At 46.6% G+C, this 24,141-nt stretch overlaps 1 protein-coding gene across 2 annotated transcripts; it reads right to left on the bottom strand.

The window, feature by feature from the left end:
- Positions 1 to 2,842: 2,842 nt before the first annotated feature.
- Positions 2,843 to 19,781, bottom strand: ZBTB33 (zinc finger and BTB domain containing 33). Of its 2 annotated transcripts, XR_011317999.1 has the most exons (3): positions 19,315 to 19,781; positions 6,973 to 10,849; positions 2,843 to 6,890 (listed from the first exon to the last, which is right to left on the bottom strand). XR_011317999.1 is itself a non-coding variant. In XM_069747186.1 (2 exons), the coding sequence occupies exon 2, from the start codon at positions 10,845 to 10,847 to the stop codon at positions 8,880 to 8,882; it is 1,968 nt and encodes a 655-aa protein (XP_069603287.1). In that variant the 5' UTR covers positions 10,848 to 10,849; positions 19,315 to 19,781; the 3' UTR covers positions 2,843 to 8,879. The 2 variants fall into 2 exon arrangements, 1 of the variants encoding a protein (XP_069603287.1); XM_069747186.1 differs by having other exon boundaries at positions 2,843 to 10,849.
- Positions 19,782 to 24,141: the final 4,360 nt, after the last annotated feature.

The following is a 24,141-nucleotide window of genomic DNA, read 5'->3' as shown; positions in this document are numbered from 1 at the left end:
CAGCAGATTTTTAATGAGGGCATGGTACATGGAGAGGGAGAAAGTGATTGATAAGTAGGGAGACATTTTTATTTTCTAAAATATATTACACAGATTTTGTACATGTACTGAGATTCAAAAAAAAAAGTGGTTACTATTTAAGATTCACATATACTTAATATCAAAATCTGAAATTTTGGATGGTTGCTGGCTTAGATTTATTTAGATGTGCAGTGTACTGGTACTTCACGAAAACATGTATAATGGGCTTAATCGAGCCAGGCTACACTGTATCGAAGGTGTTTGGTGACTCAGTTCTGGGATCCTGACAATTATCATGTCCAGGTCACCAGGTCTTTCCTTGGTTTCTCTGGCTTAGAGCAGGAAGGTAAGACTCTGCCTACAGTCCTGCCCTGGAGCACGGGCATCTCACTAACCGAAAACTCCTAAACATTGATTACACCCCAGGTATCATTTTAATCAGTGTAACAGCGCCACCCTGACAATGCCTGTAGTTTACTTAGCAAAATGCTGCTGACAGGTTTGCTTTAAGCCTTAAGGTATAGTCATATTAAGCGACGCTGCAGCGATATAGACGATGCCGATCGCTGCAGCGTCGCTGTTTAGTCGTTGTGTGGTCGCTGGAGAGCTGATCACACAGACAGCTCTCCAGCGACCAACGATGCCGAAGTCCCCAGGTTACCAGGGTAAACATCGGGTTACTAAGTGCAGGGCCGTGCTTAGTAACCCGATGTTTACCCTGGTTACCATTGTAAATGTAAAAAAAAAACAAAACACTACATACTTAGATTCCGGTGTCTGTCGCGTCCCCCGACGTCAGCTTCCCTGCACTGTGTAAGCGCCGGCCGTAAAGCAGAGCGGTGACATCACCGCTGTGCTCTGCTTTACGGCCGGCGCTGACACAGTGCAGGGAAGCGGACGCCGGGGGACGCGACAGACACCGGAATGTAAGTATGTAGTGTGTTTTTTTTTTTTTTTTTACATTTACAATGGTAACCAGGGTAAATATCGGGTTACTAAACGCGGCCCTGCGCTTAGTAACCCGATGTTTACCCTGGTTACAAGTGAACACATCGCTGGATCGGCGTCACACACGCCGATTCAGCGATGTCAACGGGTGATCCAGCGACGAAATAAAGTTCCTGACTTTCAGCTCCGACCAGCGATGTCACAGCAGGATCCTGATCGCTGCTGCCTGTCAAACACAACGAGATCGCTATCCAGGACGCTGCAACGTCACGGATCGCTATCGTTCTAAAGTTGCTCAGTGTGAAGGTACCTTTACTTTACTTTAATGGGGTCTTCCCACTAAATAGATGATAAAAAAACATTTAGTGGGAAACCCCTTTAATGCCAACTTTAATTTTCTTGGCCAAACTAGTAACCATCTTTTTTTTTTGTTTCCCTTTTAGTAAATAGTATACATATGTTACAAAGTTTTCTAAGCTTGTTATATTATCTTAGATAAATGTGCTGATTTTTCACAGTGTGGATGTTAATAGGGAGTAAAAAAAATGCGCTCAAATTGTGCGCTCACTAAGGGTATGTGCACATGTTGCAGATTTTGCTGCGGATCCGCAGCTGTTTTCCGTGAGTTTACAGTACCATGTAAACCTATGGAAAACAAAATCCGCAGTGCGCATGCTGTGGAAAAAAACGTGCGGAAATGTAGTGTTGTTTATTCCGCAGCATGTCAATTCTTTGTGCGGATTCCGCAGCGGTTTACACCTGCTCCATAATAGGAATCCGCACAAAAATCACGCTAAATCCGCAGTAATTCCGAAGTGCGGATTACCTGCGGATTTACCAAAATCAGTCTGGAAAAATCTGCACCACTTTCCACAACGTGTGCACGTGGCCTTAGAGTGCTGTGCGGAGGATACAACACCTATAGAAAGCGATGGTAAACCCAACTGCTGCCAATCCGGCAGGGGTAGAAGGATCCACCTTGCCTGTGAGAGTATTGAGAAGGAATTCCATGGGACATTGGACAGTCCGGCTGCACAGCTGGTGTAAAATGATCCAAGGGACATAGAATTTTAGCACTCAAATGCTTAGTTTTATACATCACAAAAAAGTTTTAGTGAGAAAATCTTTGTCCCATGGGACATTCTATACCAGCAGTGCAGCTGGAACGTTGTATCTCCATTGGAATTCCTACTGGGCTGATCATTTAATCTCAAAATTCTCAGTTCATGGATAAAATCTGTATTCAGTAAAGACTGACTTTCCCATTACTGAGATAGGCGATAGCAGTTGGTGCTCATAAAGTTCTATAGAGAAGAGTAACTCTCGTTTCAGGAGAACCTGTCAGCAAGATTTAGCATTTTTGCCTGCAGTATTGTATGGACTACCAAAATCACCCAATGCGGTTTAGAACCTTTGTGAGTCAGAAATCTTTATGAATGAAAAGGCTTATACCAGATTTTTTTGTACTTGTATGCACAATTCTAATTGATAACAAATTACTCAAGAGAATGTGTTCCTTAAACTTGATGCATTCTGTTGCCGAATGTGGGCGCGGATATCGAACAGTTCTGAATGTCACATCCGGAGATGAGTGAGCAGCCACAGCTCTTCCTCTGGATGTCCGGTGAAGGGGACATACAAGCTGACTGGCCGCAGGGATTGCCTGACATTATGTCACGCAAGCCCTTGTAAAGTCAGTGCAGACACCGCTGGAATGGCGCAGGCACCAAAGGAGAGTATAGGTGTTATTTCACTTGGAGGGAGAAAACAATGATTGAGAAGAGGCTTTCCGAGTAGTGGACAACCACTTTAACTCGCTCACATCGTGAACACGTGCTTAATAACCGGTTCCAATGAAATCCTGTTACACGAGTCAGGTTGAAAAAGTGTTTATTGGTTTGCCATAAAAAGCTCTAAAGTCTAAAGGCTCAAGTATCAGTTAGTGAAAAGTAGCACAGGACTTTAAAAAAATAAAATAAACAAAAAAAAAAAAGGTTAAGGAAAAGCTGTACAAGTAATAATATATACACAACAAGACTGGTACAAAAAAATGATTTTGGAATAAGATCATTGAAGAAGAAAGGACATACAACCCAACTTCTTAGAGACAGACATATGCATTCCCCGATGGACAGTGACAACAGAATACGCTAACTGGTTGTTATGTCGACACCGGTTTCTTTCTGTACATACGAGACTGGAATGCTATCTGAAAAGCAATATATTTGCCAGGGCTCAGGAAGTAAAGACTTCAACCTTAGAACTGTAACCTCAATATACAAGAGACATCTAGCAAGTAGGGGTGAGTAATAATGTGCCGACAGTAACGGACTGGTGGCGGCTTTTCTTGCTTGCAGTTTAGCATCTTTAGACAGTGCAATGGTCTAAATCAGTGTTCCCTAAGTCCGGTCCTCAAGAGCCACCAACAGGTCATGTTTTCAGTATTTCCTTAGTATGGCACAGGTGATAACTGCATCACCTGGACAGGCAATAATTCCATCACCTGTGCCATACTAAGGAAATCCTGAAAACATTACCTGTTGGTGGCTCTTGAGGACCGGACTTGGGGAACACTGGTCTAAATACTGAAAGAATGGGTTGCATAATTTAGTAGCATGCGGTTTCTCCAGGAACTCACAAGTAAAATATTTCTTAATAATCATAGTATTTGTTTCCTTGAAACCCTTCCATAAAACCCAGACCAAAGATGTTACACAAGCACCAAATAGGACATGTCAGTTTTCAAGTCTCTTCTCCCGGTCTCATGCTATTCAGGACCACTGTTAGAACTTCCAATCTTATTTACTGGTTTTAAAGCTTTTTTTTTTTTTAAAGAAAAAATAACATTTCCATGTAAAAAATACTTAAACGCTTAAAGTGAACTGATGAATCATTAAAACGTTTAACCTTTCTGGCATACACAACCCATATGCCGTACATGCATGTGGTGGGGACAACCTATGGCACCCAAGACTTACACTGAACGGTGGGTGCTGCCATTGGAACCTAGTCCAAGTGTTCACTGGTGCTTCAGCTGTTGTGAGACTACAGATACCAGCATGCCCAGCAGTTGGCGAACAATCTTTGCAATTCTCTACATTAAGTCCTGCCACAGCAAATTCGGGGGTTCTTTAATTGTTAACATATAAAAGGCATAGGAAGTCGTCCACGACGTGACTTATTAGTATGAAGGACTAAGGCCCAGAGATTCATGAGCATCTCCTAATAAATAAATGCACACACTATTAGGAAAAGATGTGTTAACATCACAACCCTGTGATTGTGAAGTTTTAGCTTTAATGACCCATTTCTCCGTCATACTACTCGGGCCGCCTCTCGTCAGTGCTCTATAGGCATTTATACAGCTGATATCATAGCTTATATATACAGATACCTGCACCAAGTCTTTGTACAATGTTCAACATCCACAATGGTATCATCACACATAAAAAAACAAGTATCACTAGTTTAACCAAATCTTCATTATAAAAGAGAAAAGGCCATAGTAATTTGCCTACCGGCACTATGCTAGCTACAATAAGCCCAGGATCCTGCTCAGGTCATTTACACAAGCCGTATCGGTGTGCAACTACTTCTCCATGTTCTGAAAAAATGGCTGGCCCATAGCGAGCAAAGTAACACATAGACAGAGACTAAAGGAAAGGTGAAGGAGAAAATCAAACGTAGAAAAATAATTTATATCTGTAAAATCCAGTGGGGGAAAAAATATCTGCACTAGAACAGCTCCAATGTGAGAGGGCATCCTGTAACAACCTAGCACATCGCCGCTGAAATTCTCAGGATATGGGATTTAATCTGTCCTCTGCCTATTTTGCCTGGGTGAAAAGGGGGCGACTTAGGTTTCCATGAGTTGCATGTGAATAATGCGTGAGAACAAAGATGAAAAGAAAGAAGATGTTAATAAACTTTCATGGGCAAAATTAAAATATGACCACTCACAATTTTATTACTGTTACGTTTGGCAATGTTATGTTGACAAAGCAGCTGGATCAGGTCACCAGATTTCACAATACAAACTGCTCTTAGACCAGATGAGGCTGGCGTATTTACTTTGCAACTCCTTGTCAGAATGACTGTATAACCCCCACTGTTAAGATGGGAATTTTATTAGTGATTAGTGAGTATACTCGTTACTCGAGATTTCCCGAGCATGCTCGGGTGGTCGAGTGTTTTGGGGTGCTCAGAGATTTAGTTTCTGTCTCTGCAGCTGCATGATGTACGGCTGCTAGACAGCTTGAATACATGTGGGGATTTCCTAACAAACAGGCAACCCCCACATGTACTCATTCTGTCTAGCAGCCGCAAATCATGCAGCTACTGCGACAGAAGCTAAATCTCCGAGCACATCCAAATACTCCATCACCTGCGCATGCTCGCTCATCACCAAATTATACCAATCAAGACATAGCATTAAATAGCTGGTGATCAGTGATGAATCTAAGTGTATTCAGTCTGCTCCCACCCAGCCTGAAAGAGGGACACTGAGCAGTAGACAATCAGGCTACGTGTGAAACTTCCATAAAGGATTATACACCCTTTGTGATGGGGATTTTAAGAGTAAATAGAGCAGCTTCCTCAGGTCCAAGAATTCTACGAAAATGGATCATCCCCACCTGCAGTTCGTGTCATAATAAAAAAAAGCACTCTACTCACTTACGCCATGTTCACTGTCGAATCTCTGCCTCGGTCACCGGCACTGATGTCCCGTCAGCAGCGCATCCAATCACAGAGCTCAGCGACTGTGCTGTTGATGGGACATTAGTGCCATTGCCAATGTCAGACATTCAGACTATCTGCAGAAACTACTCGCCAGTGAAGGAGAGTACAGCGCGTTTTTTTTTTTAACAAACTGCAGCAGGGGGCTCAACATTATATGAAAGAGAACAATCCCTTTAATATTGTATGCAGTGTGCATTGTGGAATCTGGTGACTATTCTGCGGGCCGCTGTGAGTGAAGACATAACTTGGGCTAATTTAACTGCGGTCATCATGTAGCCCTAGCCCAGGTTCTGGTCTTCTCTACACCAATACACCCTTTATAACCTTGAGGCTTGTGCAGATGCACGAGTAATAATTCCTGCATGTTTGTTACGGTGTGTGTTTTTTTTTTACAAAAAAATGTAAGTTGCAAGGCATTGTATGTTAATGTACCACCAAAATCACAATTTATACCTCCTTACAGTAAATGTGATACAAGAGTACATGTTGAGGTTTATTTTTCAGAGACATTTAAAAAAAAATAAAAACACAACTATTATTGTAACTTAAAAAATGAAACCGTGACATCAGCAGGTCTTCAAAGTTCAAAGGAAAACTGTCAGCTGACTCGTGCTGTCCGAACCATGGGGAGCGACAGGCAAAGTCCGGCAGCATTATTGTTACTCTGAAATGGTGCGGCGTTTCATAGAAAACTTACTTTGAAGAGCTGGCCGGACTATGCGCCTTGTATGATTAGTCCGAGATTGGCAGCTCTCCCAGCCCCACTCCAGATAGAAAGACCCGCAGGGTGAGGAGAAGCTGCTGGGGACTGGACTTGGACTAGTAATCCAAGATGCACAGTCCCCAGTCAAAACTATAATTATGCAATATTTTAAAGTAAAGCATACACGGAATGCAATAATGCAGCCAGACTCGGATTTATGCTGTGTGGTCTGGGCAGCAGGAGTCGCCTGACAGATTCCCTTTGACGGGATTTACTAGAATCACAACATTGCAGGGAATCATTTCTCAGAAGAATCCATCCCCTTTAAGTTGTTTATATGGTCCTGTTGCTCCCTGAAAGAGAATGTCATCCACACATCTACTGATGCAATCTGTTGCTTCCCCAATGAAAAAGTTACTGTTTTAATTCACATGTAAAAAGGGCTTAAGAGCAGGGCTGTGGAGACGGTAAGCCAAACCTCCGACTCCTCAATTTCCATGACACCAACTAACTCCTCGACTCTACGGCCCTGCCAGGGCTGTGGAGACGGTGAGCCAAACCTCAGACTCCTCAATTTCCATGACACCAACCAACTCCTCGACTCCATGGCCCTGCGAGAGCTGTGGAGACTAGTGTTGAGCATTCCGATACCGCAAGTATCGGCCAATATTTGCAGTATCGGAATTCCGATACAGAGTTTCGATATTTTTGCAATATCGGGAATCGGTATCGGGATGAATAATCATGTGTAAAATAAAGAATAAAAATAAAAAATATTGATATACTTACCTTCGGACGCGCCCTGGTTGTAACCGCTGCAACCGGCAGCCTCCCTTCCTAAGAATCAGCGAGTGAAGGACCTGCGATGACGTCGCGGCTTGTGATTGGTCGCATGAGCGGTCAAATGAGCGGTCACGCGACCAATCACAAGCCGCAACGTCATCGAAGGTCCTTCACCCTGCATTCTTAGGAACGCAGGCTGCTGGTTACACCGCTAAGGTCCAGGGTCCGCTAGAGGGGTGAGTATATCAATATTTTTTATTTTTATTCTTTACATGAATATGGATCCCAGGGCCTGAAGGAGAGTTTCCTCTCCTCCAGACCCTGGGAACCATTCCAGGATACATTCCGATATTTGTGTCCCATTGACTTGTATTGGTATCGGTGATATCCGATATTTTTCGGATATCGGCCGATACAATCAGATACCGATACTTTCAAATATCGGAAGGTATTGCTCAACACTAGTGGAGACGGTAAGCCAAACCTCAGACTCCTCAAATTCCATGACACCAACCAACTCCTCGACTCCAAGGCCCTGCCAGAGCTGTGGAGACGGTAAGCCAAACCTCAGACTCCTCAATTTCCATGACACCTACTCCACCAAAATGGGCTCCAACGCCGACTCCACATCCCTGCTTAAGAGCTCTGGGTGTGTCAAACAACTTTTCAAGTTTCTGTTCCTTGCCCAGCCCATATTCCTATATTTGGTCAAGCCAGTGAGCTATCTGTCAAGGTGGATAAAGGTGGAGATGGAGGGGTGGGTGGCACTTAAGCCTCATTTTCATATGAATTAAAAGCAGCAATTTTTCAGTTCGGGAGTAGCAGATTGTATCAGAAAAGGATTGGATGCCATTATCTTTCAGAGACCAACATCGCCATATAAAGATTTTGGCCATGGGATCATTTTGACAGATTCTCTTTAAAAGGTCTATCCTTAGGATATAGAGTAACGCTGTAATACCCAGCACAGGCGTGTTGCATATATGTACACCGAGAACTCTCCAACACTGCGGGCTCTTGAAACAGCTGATTTACATAAGTGCCAGCATCTGGACCGCAATAGGCCATCAATACTGTGATCCTAGGAAACCCCTTTAATGTGCAATTGAGAATACTTTGTAAAAAAAAAAAAGTTATTAAAGCGGCTGAAAACCTAATCAAATGCCTTATTTTTTTAGTTCTCGATGCACTGCTTTTATAGAAGGTATGCTTTCCACGGTACAGGTTTTAACTTCCAGTTCAGCAGTTGAGGAGTGGAAGACCTTAGATAGTTTACCTGTCTAAGACATTGCCAAATAAAATTTCTCCATTTTAAAGTGCAAACATGCCTAAAATATTCGGCAGCGGGAACTGTCTAACTCACACCGGAACATCAGTAAAATGTAATTCATACATCTTTATTTTATTTATTACAAAAGTTCTGTGCCTAACTATTTCCTATACAATGATTGCGAATACCAAGGTATACCAATAGTCTCTGTAAATCTTGTATCATTGGCCGCTTAGGAGATTGTTGAGACGATGCCCTCACATACTGGATGCAACGTAGAAGAAAGTCTAAAACTAGGCTGTTTTGTAAGCTATATTAAAATGATGTATTTAAGAGAGAAAAAAAAATCCTGACCGCAGTTCACCTGTTAGATCCATGTACTCCTTGCTCTCATTACACTGAATGTTAATATGATTAATAGGATTCTGGTATAACAAACTCAAACTCAGTACTGCCTTCCGAAGTAGTTGGTTTAAACATGTTCTGGTTGGACTGCTGAAGGAAGATATCGTCCCAGTTTACAGGTTTTGGCCCCTCGTTAGAGTGGTTCTGGTTCTCTGCAGACGCTGGTTCAGATTTGTCTGGGTCAATGTCATACACGATTCCGCCATCACTGATAACGGGGACAGAATTGGAACTATCCGCAATGTATGCATACTGTCTAATCTGTAATGTCTTGCATGGGTTTAGGCGGTAAAGCTTTGAGTCTCCAGCAGGGTCCATACTGTGCACTGATCGAATGTGTGAAGCCATGACTTGGTAATTAATAAATGAACTACCACAGGTCAAGCACTGATATCTTCTTTCTCCTGTATGATGAATTTCATGTTTTGTACGATATTCTGCAAGAGGGAAGACTCTCTCACAATAGCGACAAGGATATTTCTTTTCCCAAGAGTGAACGTTAAAATGTCTCCGTAAACTCGTCAGACAAACGTACGATCTTTTGCACACAATGCAGATATAATAGACTCTTCCGTCGACGATGAGCTCGTAGTGATCTTCATGCTTTATTTTCATTCGTTTACGATCTGGAAAGCCATCGTCATCCTCTAGCTTGACCAACCCTTCTTCCTCTTCCTTGATGGGGATTACGATGTCATATGTATCCTCCCCAATATTTGCATAAACTTTGCACCCTGTTGACAATCCCTCGATCTCGGAGGCCGTGTCCAATGTAATTATTTTTTTTCCATCCAGTATGCGCCGAGGCTCTGATGAATCCTTGCTGGTTCCAGAAACAACATCAGCAATCTTAATTTTATATTCTCCCGGTTTTGAAGATGATGCGGGGCTGAATGTGACCACTTGCTTTTTTTGAACTCCATCGAAAGAAACATTTTTGTGTGTAATTGTGGGCTGTTCCAAAGATACCGCTGAAGACACAGGACATGATGAAATGCCGTTGCCGTCCAGTATCAGTTCTGTTTTAGGCTTAATAATACCAATTGGTTGTAGTTTTGGCAAATTTTGAGTGGCATCAGAGGCTGCTTGCTTCCTATCTAATCCAGCTGTAACCAAAGAAGCAGCATTTTGGAAGGTCTGGTCCGGAAGAGCCACCGAAACCGGTGCAAGTTGTGGAACAGGAGGGACAGCTGAACAGTTTGGAGGAGGATTTGGAGTGGTTAGACTTATATTAACAGGGGGTTGAGGCTGAGGTTTAGTGTCCTGGACCGGCTGCGGAGATTGGCTAGATGGTGCAGCAATTTTTGTATCAGAGACTTGACCATTAGTAGCAAGAGTTGGAGTTTGCGAGGATTCTTTTTTTTCTGATGTCACTGGTTTGTCTGGCATAGTCTCTGAACAAAAGATCACATCATCGTCATCGGACTCATCCTCTATTATATTGGGTTCATCACTGGAGTACAAGGCGAATGCATCGCCGATGACTGGTATCCTCGAGACACCCGCTTTACTAGATGATGGGCTGTTTTTTGCAGACTCTTGTGATTTTGGATCAGAATTAGACTGGGCCTCGGGAGAATCATCCTTTTCTCCACCAGCCATGCTCTTCACTTGTGATAAAGGTATTCCAAGCTCTGCTATAAAAGGAACTCCCAGCAATTTTCCAGATTTGATCAGCTCCTCCAGCATGTCGCATTTCACGCGAACAATTTTAGCGCTGTAAATATAGTTAAGAATTTCTGCAAAAATTTCAGCTCTGATAAAATTCAATTCCACCACAGCTCCAGCGACAATGAACAGCTGGTGGAAATAAGTGCTGCAGGCAGAAAGTATATTCTTGTGAGCTCTGAATTTGCGGTCTTCAACGATGACTGTGACGTCACAGTATAAGCCCTGCAGCCGCTGGTCATTTAAAGATTGCAATAAGCTGCCAGAGTACTGCGTGTCTGTGGCCGTAATCAACTTTTTCCCCTCCATGTCTGTAAGCAAATACAAAAATGTGTCAGTAAAGGGACATTTTATTCTTCTGCTCACATGCTAATATACAATATCACCTGTAAATTGCCATCCTATTACTCTAACTTTACATAAAGAATATGGCCACACATGCACACAAGCTTCATCATTACTTTCAGCAGGGAATCCTCGGTATGGTACTAAACAAATGTGATTTTGCAAGGAAAGTAGTGCAGTAACTTCATTTTGTAGTCACAGAAGCTGTACAAGAAAACATTTATTTCACCCCAATAGCGATTGCAGGGACATGTAATGTAATGGGGTATTTGAAGCTACATCCGCATCCTCACTTAAGTTCTAGCCATACATACAATGGGGAAGGGCATTATTTATATTTTTCCATAAGGGAACCTGTCATCTACAGGTTAATAGTGTTGTGAAGCTGACTGGAACCTGCACTGGGAGCCATGCTGCCAAAAGAAAATTAACTTTATTCTTCACAGTAGCCTCAGGCTTTCAATCATACGCCACTATCCTGTAGATTAACCCCATATCTGCATGTCAATAGTATTTTTTTTTTTTTACATGACAGGTTCCCTTCAAAAAACAAAACACATTTATAAAATGTCGTATGATAACAAGTGGGTGTGTAGCCGCACTAATTACTAATCTCCAATGCACACTTGTGGGCCGAATGGTACAAAAGTTGCAAGAACTACAAGCAGCATTTGACAAGTTTCCTTCAGCATGTATTATTTCTTGGATAATATAGAAAACTGTGCCCTCTAGTGAAGAGTTTCTGTACTGCAGTAACCCCTTCTGTGTTTTCCGTCAGTACTGTACAAATTCAAGAAGAGAGAACTCCTTTAGTAGCAATTACACTACTCACAAGAAGTTTAAGATTAGTGATGAGCGAGTGTACTCGTTGCTCGGGTGACCTCCAAGTATTTATTACTGCTCGGAGATTTAGTTTTCATCACGGCAGCTAAATGATTTACAGCTACTACCCAGCCTGAGTACATGTGGGGGGTTGCCTGGTTGCTAGGTAATCCTCACATGTAATCAAGCAGGCTAGTAGCTGTAAATCATGCTGCTGAGGCGATGGAAACGTAATCTCCGAGCAGTCATAAATACTCGGGAGACCACCCGAGCAACGAGTACACTCGCTCATCACTATTTAAGATATTTGGCTTTCGGGAGAAATTTCAGGATGACCCTAAAATGCCCTCTAACGCATCAGGTGAGCTTAATGTGACCTTCTCTAAACTTTTGGATGCACATTGCCATCCATAATTGTAACGCATTTCAAAACCGGCATGCGTTGCGTTAGAGATGTGTTACTTTGTGACACACCCTCGAACGCGGTCTACCGTGTTTTCGGGGCCATTAGGTCTAACGCACAGCGAAAAGAGGCATTCGCTATGCATAGACCTCTATTACTACTGCATGTCAACGCAATGCTACCATGCATTGGAGCATGCGTTAGCGCAATCGTAAAAAAAAGTGAATTTGGGCATCAGCGTTGGCGCATCCGTTTAATGGATGTTAAACGGATGGCACTAACGCGATGGGAACCTAGCCTTACCGACTCCACAGCCCTGTTTTGCGATGGTACATAGCCACCACTGTGTTGGCTTTGTTTCAATAAATTGTTTCAGATGAGGAAATAACCATTGTTGCTTTTACGTAAATGCCCCATATTTATGATAAAATATATCAAACTTTTTACGTTTTCCATACATTACACCCGAAAGCCAAATATCCCTAACTTTTTGGGAGTAGTGTATATATAAAGAATGCGATAATATAGTCACCGGGAGCAGTCTTCTGTGGTGATAAGTGACAGCATGTGACCTCTAAAACAAGCCACTGTTAATGTAAAGGTACCGTCACATTTAGCGACTTTAGAGCGATATCGCTAGCGATCCGTGACGTTGCAGCGTCCTGGCTAGCGATATCGTTGTGCTTGACACGCAGCAGCGATCAGGATCCTGCTGTGACATCGTTGGTCGTTGCTGAAAGTCCGGAACTTTATTTCGTCGCTGGATCTCCCGCAGACATCGCTGAATCGGCGTGTGTGACGCCAATCCAGCGATGTCTTCACTGGTAACCAGGGTAAACATCGGGTTACTAAGCGCAGGGCCGCGCTTAGTAACCCGATGTTTACCCTGGTTACCATTTTAAAAGTAAAAAAAAAAAAAACACTACATACTTACATTCCTGTCACGTCCCTCACCTTCAGCTTCCCTGCACTGTGTCAGCTCCGGCCGGCCGTAAAGCAGAGCACAGCGGTGACGTCGCCGCTCTGCTTTACGGCCGGCGCTTACACAGTGCAGGGAAGCTGACGCTGGGGGACGTGACAGGAATGTAAGTATGTAGTGTTTTTTTTTTTTTTACTTTTACAATGGTAACCAGGGTAAACATCGGGTTACTAAGCGCGGCCCTGCGCTTAGTAACCCAATGTTTATCCTTGTTACCCGGGGACTTCGGCATCGTTGGTCGCTGGAGAGCTGTCTGTGTGACAGCTCTCCAGCGACCAAACAGCGACGCTGCAGCGATTGGCATCGTTGTCTAGATCGCTGCAGCGTCGCTAAATGTGACGGTACATTTAGACACACTCAGAATGAGGCAAGAAAGTAACCGCAGACCCGGTGATCTGACAGGTTACAAATGTGGCCTCGTGCCACTGGAGTGGACCAGAGCGCCGCGGAAAACAGCGACCGGCGAGTATGGTACTGAAATTACTACACATGAGTGCTACTACGGGGACAACTAAGTAGAAATTACAGGAGTTCTTCTTTAAATAAAATCTGTGCTGCTGGCTTTGTAAGGCCAAACTACGTTCCCATGTGAAGGATTTTTAATTTGGGAGAGGCTGATGGACAGGTCTGGCCACTCTCTACTCCATACACGGCTATTTTGTGGTTTGCTGGGCGAGCTGAAAAAGTGAAAAGCGGCACTCACCGGGTATGCGATTCATAAATCTTTTCTTTTGACTTTATTGGAACGAAGATTGGTGAGCGGAGGGCAGGGAGTGTGCAGGAGAGAAACTGAGAATGACGGCCGTTTTGAGCAGCTGCACTTTAACAGGTTCAGCTACCGTCTTTCTCGGTTTCTCTCCTGCACACTCCCTGCCCTCTGCTTACAAATCTTTGTCCCAATAAAGTTAAAATAAAGGATTTATGAGTCGCATACCCGGTGAGTGCCGCTTTTCACCACCGATAGATGTGATGCATAGCGTATTGCTCTGCAAGAGAGTTTTGAAGACTATTTATACCGCCATATGCTGGGACTTGTGCCTTATCAGCTTCTCTGAACGTTAAAGAAAAAAAGAAAAATCCCATCCAGATTCACAGCTAACGTTAGCAAAAATTGTAAATCTGCAGTGCAAGTCAATTTCCAGCAGAAACGGTCTACAGTATATGGATGACACTCGTAAAATCTCCTCCACGTGTCTGGTACTGTAATGATCTGTGGGTTATAATTGCACAAGTCGGCGGGTAAAACCTTCAGAAATTCTGTCCTGTGCGGACTTCCATAAGGTAAAACTTAAAACTGCACTGATCCCCTGTAAAGCCCTGGCCGAACTTGTTCTGACACTAATGATGTGGCTTGCTGACCTGTGACCCCTGCAGAGGTGTGGACATGTCATCACTGGAGTCAGGTGAATAAAGAAAGGGGTGCGGGGAAGATCAGAGAAGCAAGGGCTGGAAAGTATTACTACTTTTATTTATACCAGGGAGGCTTTATGTAAAAAAAAAAATATAGGTTTGGATAACTCCTTTAACAATAAGTGTACATGACTGTCTCCTACATTGGACATGGGTGCAGGTGACAGGTTGCCCAATGTGACACTTCACACAATGGCTCAGCTCAGTTTGCTCATCACCTGGATATAAAGTCATATGAGACTAGAAGTAACCTGCATTCACATAAAAAGCAAGGTCAGACGAAAAGAAATAAATGCTACTTCTATATGTATGTAATGTTACGTAACCGCTCTGATGGGGTTCTCCAAACTATCTCAAACTAACACATTTCGGATGAGGTCCCACTAATACCCGTGATAAGATTATATCTCACGCCTTTGCCCCTTATCACAATGAAGCCTTAGATCGGCGTCACACACGCCGATCCAGCGATGACAGCGGGTGATCAGCGACCAAAAAATGGTCCTGATCATTCCCCAACGACCTCCCAGCAGGGGCCTGATCGTTGGTCGCTGTCACACATAACGAGATCGTTAGCGGGTCGTTGCTACGTCACCAAAAGCGTGACGTTGCAACGATATCGTTATGTGTGACTCCAGCTTTAGAAGCCACAGACAGACACCATGCACATACATGATCTATGTTCCCTTTGTCTCTGGGTTCAGGTTACGGGCTCGGAGCATGTGCAGTTTTATATAAACCTTCTCGCAGTGTCTACCTCCCCCTCACGCCTGATTATTTTGGAGCCATCTCCATCTTCGTTGTTATTCTGCCTGCTGAACCTGGGATCTCGCTTTCTCTCTGCGGATGACTCCAGTCTCAAATAACACAGCAGGTTATTTTGTTGGGAAGACGGATTCTTACACCCAGATCAACGGAGTGAGAGAATAAGCAGAAATTAGACTCTACCATCAGCGGTAGCAGATCTCGTAGCAACCCTATGTGACGGCATGACAACATTACACCTTGGGAGGCAGCGAGACAAGGCCTACAGCTCAGGGACAACATGTTTGCCTAAACTACATTGTGACATTTTCTGATCACGACCCTTTGACTTTATCCTGACACCACTGAGCAAAGCGAAAAGCTCCATATCCTTTACAGAATGCTCACAATTCCCTAAGATACTGGCAATCATATACACAATTACCCACAGAAGTCTGCGTCCCATGATCTACATCTGGTCCCTCTAAATTTTCTATGAGAAAACTTAAAGGGCTAAATACTATTACCCTGCAGATCTAGGGTTAATCTTCAAGTTAATATTGTTCTAAAGCCGTTTGGCCGCTGCACAGAAAGCCCGGCTGCCAGTCAGTGCCGGGGCGTGATAATAGCCGCTGCTCACTATGTATTGAGTAGTGACTGAAGTTGCGCCTCTATGACTGAAAGCCCAAGGCTGCAGGGAGGAATAAAGTTCAATTCCTCCCAGAGGCCGGAGGCCACACATTTTAAAACACTTTACCCAGCAGATTAACCCCATTCCTGCAGGCCAACAGCGTTTGAGGACAGGAGAGGTTCCCTTTGAAACAGTCATGAGATTTAAGCTTCTCCAACCCCTGGGCTCTTCCCGTCTGGTTGAAATATCAAGTCTCACACTATTTAAGTATGGGGAGTCATGTCAATCAAGCTGAGGTGGCAGAGGAGGCTGTGGGTATCTCATGCTGCTTGTTAGGACAGCGTGAATCTGATCACAGGCTCCAGCCATATAACGTAAGTGTATCCATCTACTATGCGAACATACAGCTTAACAGTTATCAAAACTGTCTAACAGAAGAAGTGGTCTTGTTGCCCACAGAGCTCAATCATAGCACAGATGCACTATAACTGGTAGTTGTGGGCAATAAAGGGTGCTTTTCTGTTGGGCAGTTATATGTGCGGCTGTATGGTAGCCCAGATGGGTACACTTCACTAGGTGTACTGCTTCTGTAATATGGCGGGAACCTATCACCAGATTCATGCTGACCTAACTTTAGGCTGCACAAATGGCTGACAAGTTCAGCAGAAAGAAGCAGTGTTTGGGGTTTAATGTTTAGTATGGCATAGAGACCAGACAGGAGAGGCTCCTGATGCAGCTAGCTGTCTTACAGCCAGACATAGGCCAAGGAGAAGGGGGCCAAGGTAGACCACCAGAGATACATATTGCTCTAAGACAACAGTTGCACAGCTGGATACCAAAGTGCCAGTCCTTTTTGTTCCTTGGTGTGAGGTCACCACTAGAGATGTCAGACAGCATTCAGAGCAGATGCCTATATATACTTGGCTGTGTGGGGGGAGCTCTCTCTCAATATATATATATATATTTTACACGCACATATTGAAGATCATGGAAATAAGTGGAGCTGGGCGCGGCTCCACAAAATCTTTCTTGAAGGGAACGTGTCAAACATCTACCCCCAAAACCATCATTTAAGACTGTGTAGCCTTTTTGATGATAAGCCAGTTGACCCCAAAGTGATGGTACTGAAGTGCAAAATGGTTATTTGCAGTTCGGTATCAATCAGTGCCGATGCACCTCCAGCTCCTCAGCTCACTGCTGTATTCCATGCCGAGCGCCACCATCTCGCATAATTGACAGGTTGTTTGCTCTAGCACATGGCCACTGACAGGTCAGTCTGGGGAGGGTGGTGCCAGACAGGGAATTCAGCGCCAGGCTGAGGAGCCGCTGCTGCATCATCACTCCCTAATGCACCGTCACAGATTTGAGAGTCACTGAAAATGAGAAGACGGTGAGTATGGTACCGCCATAAGTACACACACGACACCAGGTAGAGATGAGCGAATTTGTTCGGCTCCCTCCTTATTCAGCAAGTTATAGCGCTTAGGGAATAAGCTGCAGAGGGAACCTGGAGCGCTCTTGCTGATCAGCGGTCACCTGGGTGTTGGGCTCCCCATGCATGAGTTGTGACAGTGAAAGAGCCGCGACACATGCAGCTGCGGCACTGACAGCTGATCAGCCGGCGCGCTCCATGTATCCGGGTTCCCTCTGCAGCTTATTCTGTAAGCGCTATAACTTGCTGAATAAGGAGGGAGACAAATTTATTCACTCATCTCTAATCCTGGGTGCTTAAATAGGAGCTGATGTGCAATACTGGAGAGCGGCCACTAAGAAGTGATGGCGCCGTGCTGTCCTCTCCGCTGCTGATAATTATGGGGCTTCAATATCAGATCGGAGGGGCCGTTCATCCAGCTCCGCAGCCCAACACATTGGGTCAGGGTAGTGGAAACGCCTGCAAGTGCTGGGACTTGTTGGTGCATCAGTTCCTTCACAGTGAGATGCTCCTGAAGCTTCCCGGCAATGACAGGCGACACCCTGGAGCTCCAATTATTAGGGTCCGGTCACCTACCAATGCATACACAGAACCTGACCACGGCCAGACCTGGGTATGAGGAGCTGCTATTCCCACAGCAGCGGAGGACACCTACACGGCTTTGCCTGCCTTTGATTTGAACAGTAACACTCCCATACATCCCGATGACGGATGTTAGCGGGGAAGCGGCTTTAACCCTTTATTGGGCTCATGCTGACATGATCTATCATTCATCGCCCGCTCCCCCTGGTGATAGACTCCTCCCAGGTATAGGATGGGTGCATACCCCCATTAGGCGGGGAGGGCTGTGTCAGCCATGCAGTAGCACATGCGGCTGTGGTGGCAATACAGATGTCACTTCTCGGCAGGGTCCACGGCCATCACCCTGGGCATTGTGCACGGGGGGGGATCACGTTGCGCGCGGGGGGGGGGGGGGGGGGGATCACGTTGCGCGCGGGGGGGGGGGGGATCACGTTGCGCGCGGGGGGGGGGGGGGGGATCACGTTGCGCGCGGGGGGGGATCACGTTGCGCGCGGGGGGGGGGATCACGTTGCGCGCGGGGGGGGGATCACGTTGCGCGCGGGGGGGGATCACGTTGCGCGCGGGGGGGGGGATCACGTTGCGCGCGGGGGGGGGGATCACGTTGCGCGCGGGGGGATCACGTTGCGCGCGGGGGGGGGGATCACGTTGCGCGCGGGGGGGGGATCACGTTGCGCGCGGGGGGGGGATCACGTTGCGCGCGGGGGGGATCACGTTGCGCGCGGGGGGGGAGCACGTTGCGCGCGGGGGGGGAGCACGTTGCGCGCGGGGGGGAGCACGTTGCGCGCGGGGGGAGCACGTTGCGCGCGGGGGGAGCACGTTGCGCGCGGGGGGGGGGGGGGGATCACCTTTCCCCTTCGTATCTCCAATCCGCAGACTTATTCCACAGTCAGGGGCGCATTGGACCGCCCAGCCAGCGTCACCGTCCATCTCCCAGGGTGAGGACCTGACAGAGGCGGTGAGCGGCCTGCTGACAGCCATCCATCACTGGGGTCATGGCAGCCGGCATGAGGGGCCGGCAGGCTGGGGAGCAGTCAGGAGGGGCCCGGCCTATCCCTCCATGTGCGGCACCTCCCAGGAGATCGCATCAGACAGTCGGCCGATCCCCTCCCGGTGCCGGCCTCCATGCTCCCGCGGCCTACACTCCCGCACAAGGCGCCGGCCTAGAAGGCCTCAGTGGCCGCCAGCACCGCGCTGTCTCCAGCACCGCCCCCGCCCCGTGCACAGCCCGGGCCCCGCACCAGCCCGACAACATGGCGGCAGCGGCCTCACAAAGGACGGCAGTCCGGCACTGCTACTGCTGGCGCAGCTAGGCCCGGGCTTCATGGCGGCACGTTGCCGCCCCCGCTTCACAGAGCGCGTTGGTCTGACTGCCCCGGTGCCGGAGCCCGCGGGAGCACAGGCCCCGGCCGCCCCCTGCTCGGTGGTTACCTGGTGTCCCCGGGCCACCCGGTGCCTCGGCTTCCGCAGACAACGAATGAAACAGGCTCCTCCCGCAGCCACCGAGCACCGCCGCAATACCAAGCTGTGACCAGCAGAGGACACCCGCGGCGACCCCACCGCCCGAACTCAGGAGCGAAGAGCTCGGAAAATGTCGTCAATTTCCGTCAGTGGAAAATCTCGCGAGGTTTACATTTCTTCTTTCTATGGCTGTAAGGCGCTGTTTCCTACACGAATACATTCGGCTGGTTGTTACAGTGAGGTGACGGAGCCATACTGAATGAAGCTGCCAGTGCGCGCAGCAGCGAGGCCGTACTAACGTCCCTGCGCGGAATAAGGAACCGGCCTCTTTGTTCTACACGAAGCAGACACCAGCGCCCCCTGGTGCTCGGCCGCGGGCATCACACCACGGTCAGCTCTGCTGAAGGGACGGCGCCAGCACGTGCGGGATTCTCCGCAGCCATGACCGCGCTGCGCGTTCACATGCGCGCTGTCCAGGGTCCTGCTTCACATCTCGCGGGGCTTTGTGTTCCGTGGACCGGTACCGAGTGCATAACACCGGACTTAACCCCTTCACCCCGAAGCCTGTCTTCACCTTCCTGACCAGGGCCATTTTTTACAATTCTGACCACTGTCCCTTTATGAGGTTATAACTCTGGAACGCTTCAACGGATCCCGGTGATTCTGAGAATGTTTTCTCGTGACATATTGTACATTCTGATAGTGGTAACATTTCTTCGATATGACTTGCATTTATTTGTGCAAAAAAAAAAAAATGTGGCAAAAAATTTAGCAATTTTTAAACTTTTAATTTTTATGCCCTTAAATTAGAGAGTCGCATCATGCAAAATAGTTAATAAATAACATTTCCCACACGTCTGCTTTACATTACTACAATTTTGGAAACATAATTTTTTTTTCTTAGGAAGTTATAAGGGTTAAAAATTTACCAGCGATTTCTCATTTTTACAACAAAATTTGCAAAACCATTTTTTTAGGGACCACTTCACATTTGAAGTCATTTTGAGGGGTCTATATGACAGAAAATGCCCAAGTGTGACACCATTCTAAAAACTGCACCCCTCAAGGTGCTCAAAACCACATTCAAAGAGTTTATTAACCCTTCAGGTGTTTCACAGGAATTTTTGGAATGTTTAAAAAAAATTGAACATTTAAGTTTTTTCACAAAATTTTTACTTCAGCTCCAATTTGTTTTATTTTACCAAGGGTAACAGGAGAAAATGCACCCCAAAAGTTGTTGTACAATTTGTCCTGAGTACGCCGATACCCCATATGTGGGGGTAAACCACTGTTTGGGCGCACGGCAGAGCTCGGAAGGGAAGGAGCGCCGTTTGACTTTTCAATGCAAAATTTGCTGGAGTTGAGATCGGACGCCATGTTGCGTTTGTAGAGCCCCTGATGTGCCTAAACATTGAAACCCCCACAAGTGACACCATTTTGGAAGGTAGACCCTCTAAGGAACATATCTAGAGGTGTGATGAGCACTTTGAACCTCCAAGTGCTTCACCGAAGTTTATAATGTAGAGCCGTAAAAAAAAATCTGATTTTTTTCACAAAAATTATCTTTTCACCCCAAATTTTTTATTTTCCCAAGGATCACAGGACAAATTGGACCCCAAAAGTTGTTATGCAATTTGTCCTGAGTGCGCTGGAAAGGCCTTTGGCATCTGGCTTCACAACTTAGCAAAATATTTTTAAATGAAGTATGTCAGTAGGATTTTACCCCCAAAAGTATTTATGTAGATGTAGCTTTTTCAGAGACCAGTCCAGAAATACCTTTACATGGCCAGTATGTTCCTCCATTGCGGAGAAATGAGTGTTTGAATTTATATGCAAATGAGGCTGAAGAGCTAGTGTAGATCTGAAGCCTGTGTCACTCCAGCTCTTTCCCCACCCAGTGCGGCTGCTTTCTTGACTTAGGCCGGGATCACACATGTGGGAAACACGTCCGTGTCTCGCATGTGAAAAGCAAGCTCTGGCGCCGGCACTTGGGAGCGGAGCGTGCGGCTCCATGTGTTGCTATGCGGCCGCACGCTCCTCTCCGAAGTGCCGGCGCCAGAGCTTGCTTTTCACATGCGAGACACGGACGTGTTTCCCGCATGTGTGATCCCGGCCTAACAGCCTCTATGCTGTTAACCTCAGTTAAAGGGAACCTATCACCCCCAGAATCAAAGGTGAGCTAAGCCCATTCTGTAATGCTGTAGATAAGCCCCCGATGTAACCTGAAAGATGAGAAAAGAGGTTAGATTATACTCACCCAGGGGCAGTCCCGGTACGATGTGCGTCGCAGTCCGGTCCGGGGCCTCCCATCTTCTTACGATGAAGTCCTCCTCTTGTCTTTAAGCTGCGGCTCCGGTGCAGGCGTACTTTGTCTGCTCTGTTGAGGGCAGAGCAAAGTACTTCAGTGCGCAGGTTGAGGGAAAGGTCAGAGAGGCCCAACGCCTGCACACTGCAGTACTTTGCTCTGCCCTCAACAGGGCAGACAATGTACGCCTGCGCCGGAGCCGCAGCGTGAAGACAAGAAAAGGACGTCATCATAAGAAAATGGGAGGCCCCGGACCGAACCGAGACACCCATCAGATCGGACCGCCCCCCTTCCCGACCTCCGCCGTACAAGTACTGCGCATGTCGTGCCTCCCCCTTTGATGTGGGCCCCGGCGCTGAGCCCACCTCAAAGCCGGGACATGTCAGCTGTTTTGAACAGCTGACATGTGCCAGAAACAGCGGTGGGTGAAATCATGATTCATCCGCCGCTATTAACCCCTCTGTGACCTTAGACGTACTATCCCGTCGAGGTGCCCTGGGCTTATCTGACCCTGGACGGGATAGTACGTCATAGCGATCGGCAGCGCTCACGGGGGGAGCGCCGCCGATCGCGGCCGGGTGTCAGCTGCTTATCGCAGCTGACATCCGGCACTATGTGCCAGGAGCGGTCACGGACCGCCCCCGGCACATTAACCCCTGGCACACCGCGATCAAACATGATCGCGATGTGCCGGCAGTGCAGGGAAGCACCGCGCAGGGAGGGGGCTCCCTGCGGGCTTCCCTGAGCCCCCCGCAGCAACGCGATGTGATCGCGTTGCTGCAGGGGTCTTACCTCCCTCCCTGCCTGCTCCAGCCCCGGATCCAAGATGGCCGCGGATCCGGGTCCTGCAGGGAGGGAGGTGGCTTCACAGAGCCTGCTCAGAGCAGGCACTGTGAAGCCTGCAGCGCTGCTAGTCAGATCAGTGATCGGACAGAGTGCTGTGCAAACTGTCAGATCACTGATCTGTGATGTCCCCCCCTGGGACAAAGTAAAAAAGTAAAAAAAATTTTTTCCAAATGTGTAAAAAAAAATAAAAAAAAAATATTCCAAAATAATGAAAAAAAAAATTGGGTACAGCCGGGACCAGCTGCTTCGAAAGCATCACCAAACCGCGCGCCGTAAGGCGCGCGAATTTTTGCCTGTAGGACATTATTGCAAGAGAGCTTGGCTGAGTAGATTACACAAGAAGGAAAACACACAGCAAGTCAGCAGGATCTAGGAGCAACATGGCAGATGTGACAACCTACATGGTGAGCTGCAGCATGTGCTACATGTTCACAGATCGACCAGAAGAAGACTCCAATTTCACCTGTCAGAAGTGTAGACTAGTGGCCCTTTTAGAAGAAAAGGTGCGGGGTCTGGAAGAAAGAATAGCAACTTTGAAACTCATCAAAGAGAATGAAGACTTTCTAAACAGAACAGAAGCATCTCTACTGGTCACAGAAGGTGCAAAAAGTGTCAGAGAACCTCCAAAAGCAGATGAGTGGAAGCATGTGACCAAAAGAAGCAAGAAGACCATGGAGAAATCACCAACCACACAACTGAAGAACCGATATCAAATCTTTGTAGAGGATGAAGATGGCACACCTAAGAATGAAGCAATACCAGCAAGCAAAAAAGAAAAGGGCACACAGCAACAAGTGACAGCAAAAAGTACAGCCAAGAAGCAACGAAGAGTGGTGGTGGTGGGAGACTCACTACTGAGAGGCACCGAAGCAGCCATCTGCAGACCGGACATAACTGCAAGAGAAGTATGCTGCCTTCCAGGTGCGATGATCAAGGATGTGACCGATAGGATACCAAAGCTCTTCAGCTCCAAGGACGTCCACCCATTTCTTCTGATACATGTTGGCACCAATGACACGGCAAGGAAGGACCTACCGACAATCTGCAAGGACTTTGAAGAGTTGGGGAAGAAAGTAAAGGAACTGGATGCACAGGTAGTTTTTTCTTCTATCCTTCCAGTAGACGGGCATGGCACCAGGAGATGGAACAGGATCCTTGATGCAAACAACTGGCTAAGACGATGGTGCAGACAACAAGGATTTGGATTCCTGGACCACGGTGTGAATTACTGGTATGATGGACTCCTCGCCAGAGACGGACTACACCTCAACAAACCTGGGAAACACACATTCGCCAGAAGACTCGCTACACTCATCAGGAGGGCGTTAAACTAGAAGAAGAGGGGACGGGAAGAAAAACATTAGACTCGAACAAAGACGACCCAGGAAAACATACTCAGAAGGGAGGTAAGAACATTTCTAAAACAATCCACAGTGAGGAGATTGGAACAAAACAAAATCCTCTAAACTGCATGCTCGCAAACGCCAGAAGCCTGACAAACAAGATGGAAGAACTAGAAGCAGAAATATCTACAGGTAACTTTGACATAGTGGGAATAACCGAGACATGGTTAGATGAAAGCTATGACTGGGCAGTTAACTTACAGGGTTACAGTCTGTTTAGAAAGGATCGTAAAAATCGGAGAG

The sequence above is a fragment of the Ranitomeya imitator genome, chromosome 2 (assembly GCF_032444005.1).
Source record: "Ranitomeya imitator isolate aRanImi1 chromosome 2, aRanImi1.pri, whole genome shotgun sequence".
NCBI lineage: Eukaryota > Metazoa > Chordata > Amphibia > Anura > Dendrobatidae > Ranitomeya > Ranitomeya imitator.
Note: the sequence above shows the minus strand (reverse complement) of the source record. Positions and strands in the feature narration are given on the sequence as shown.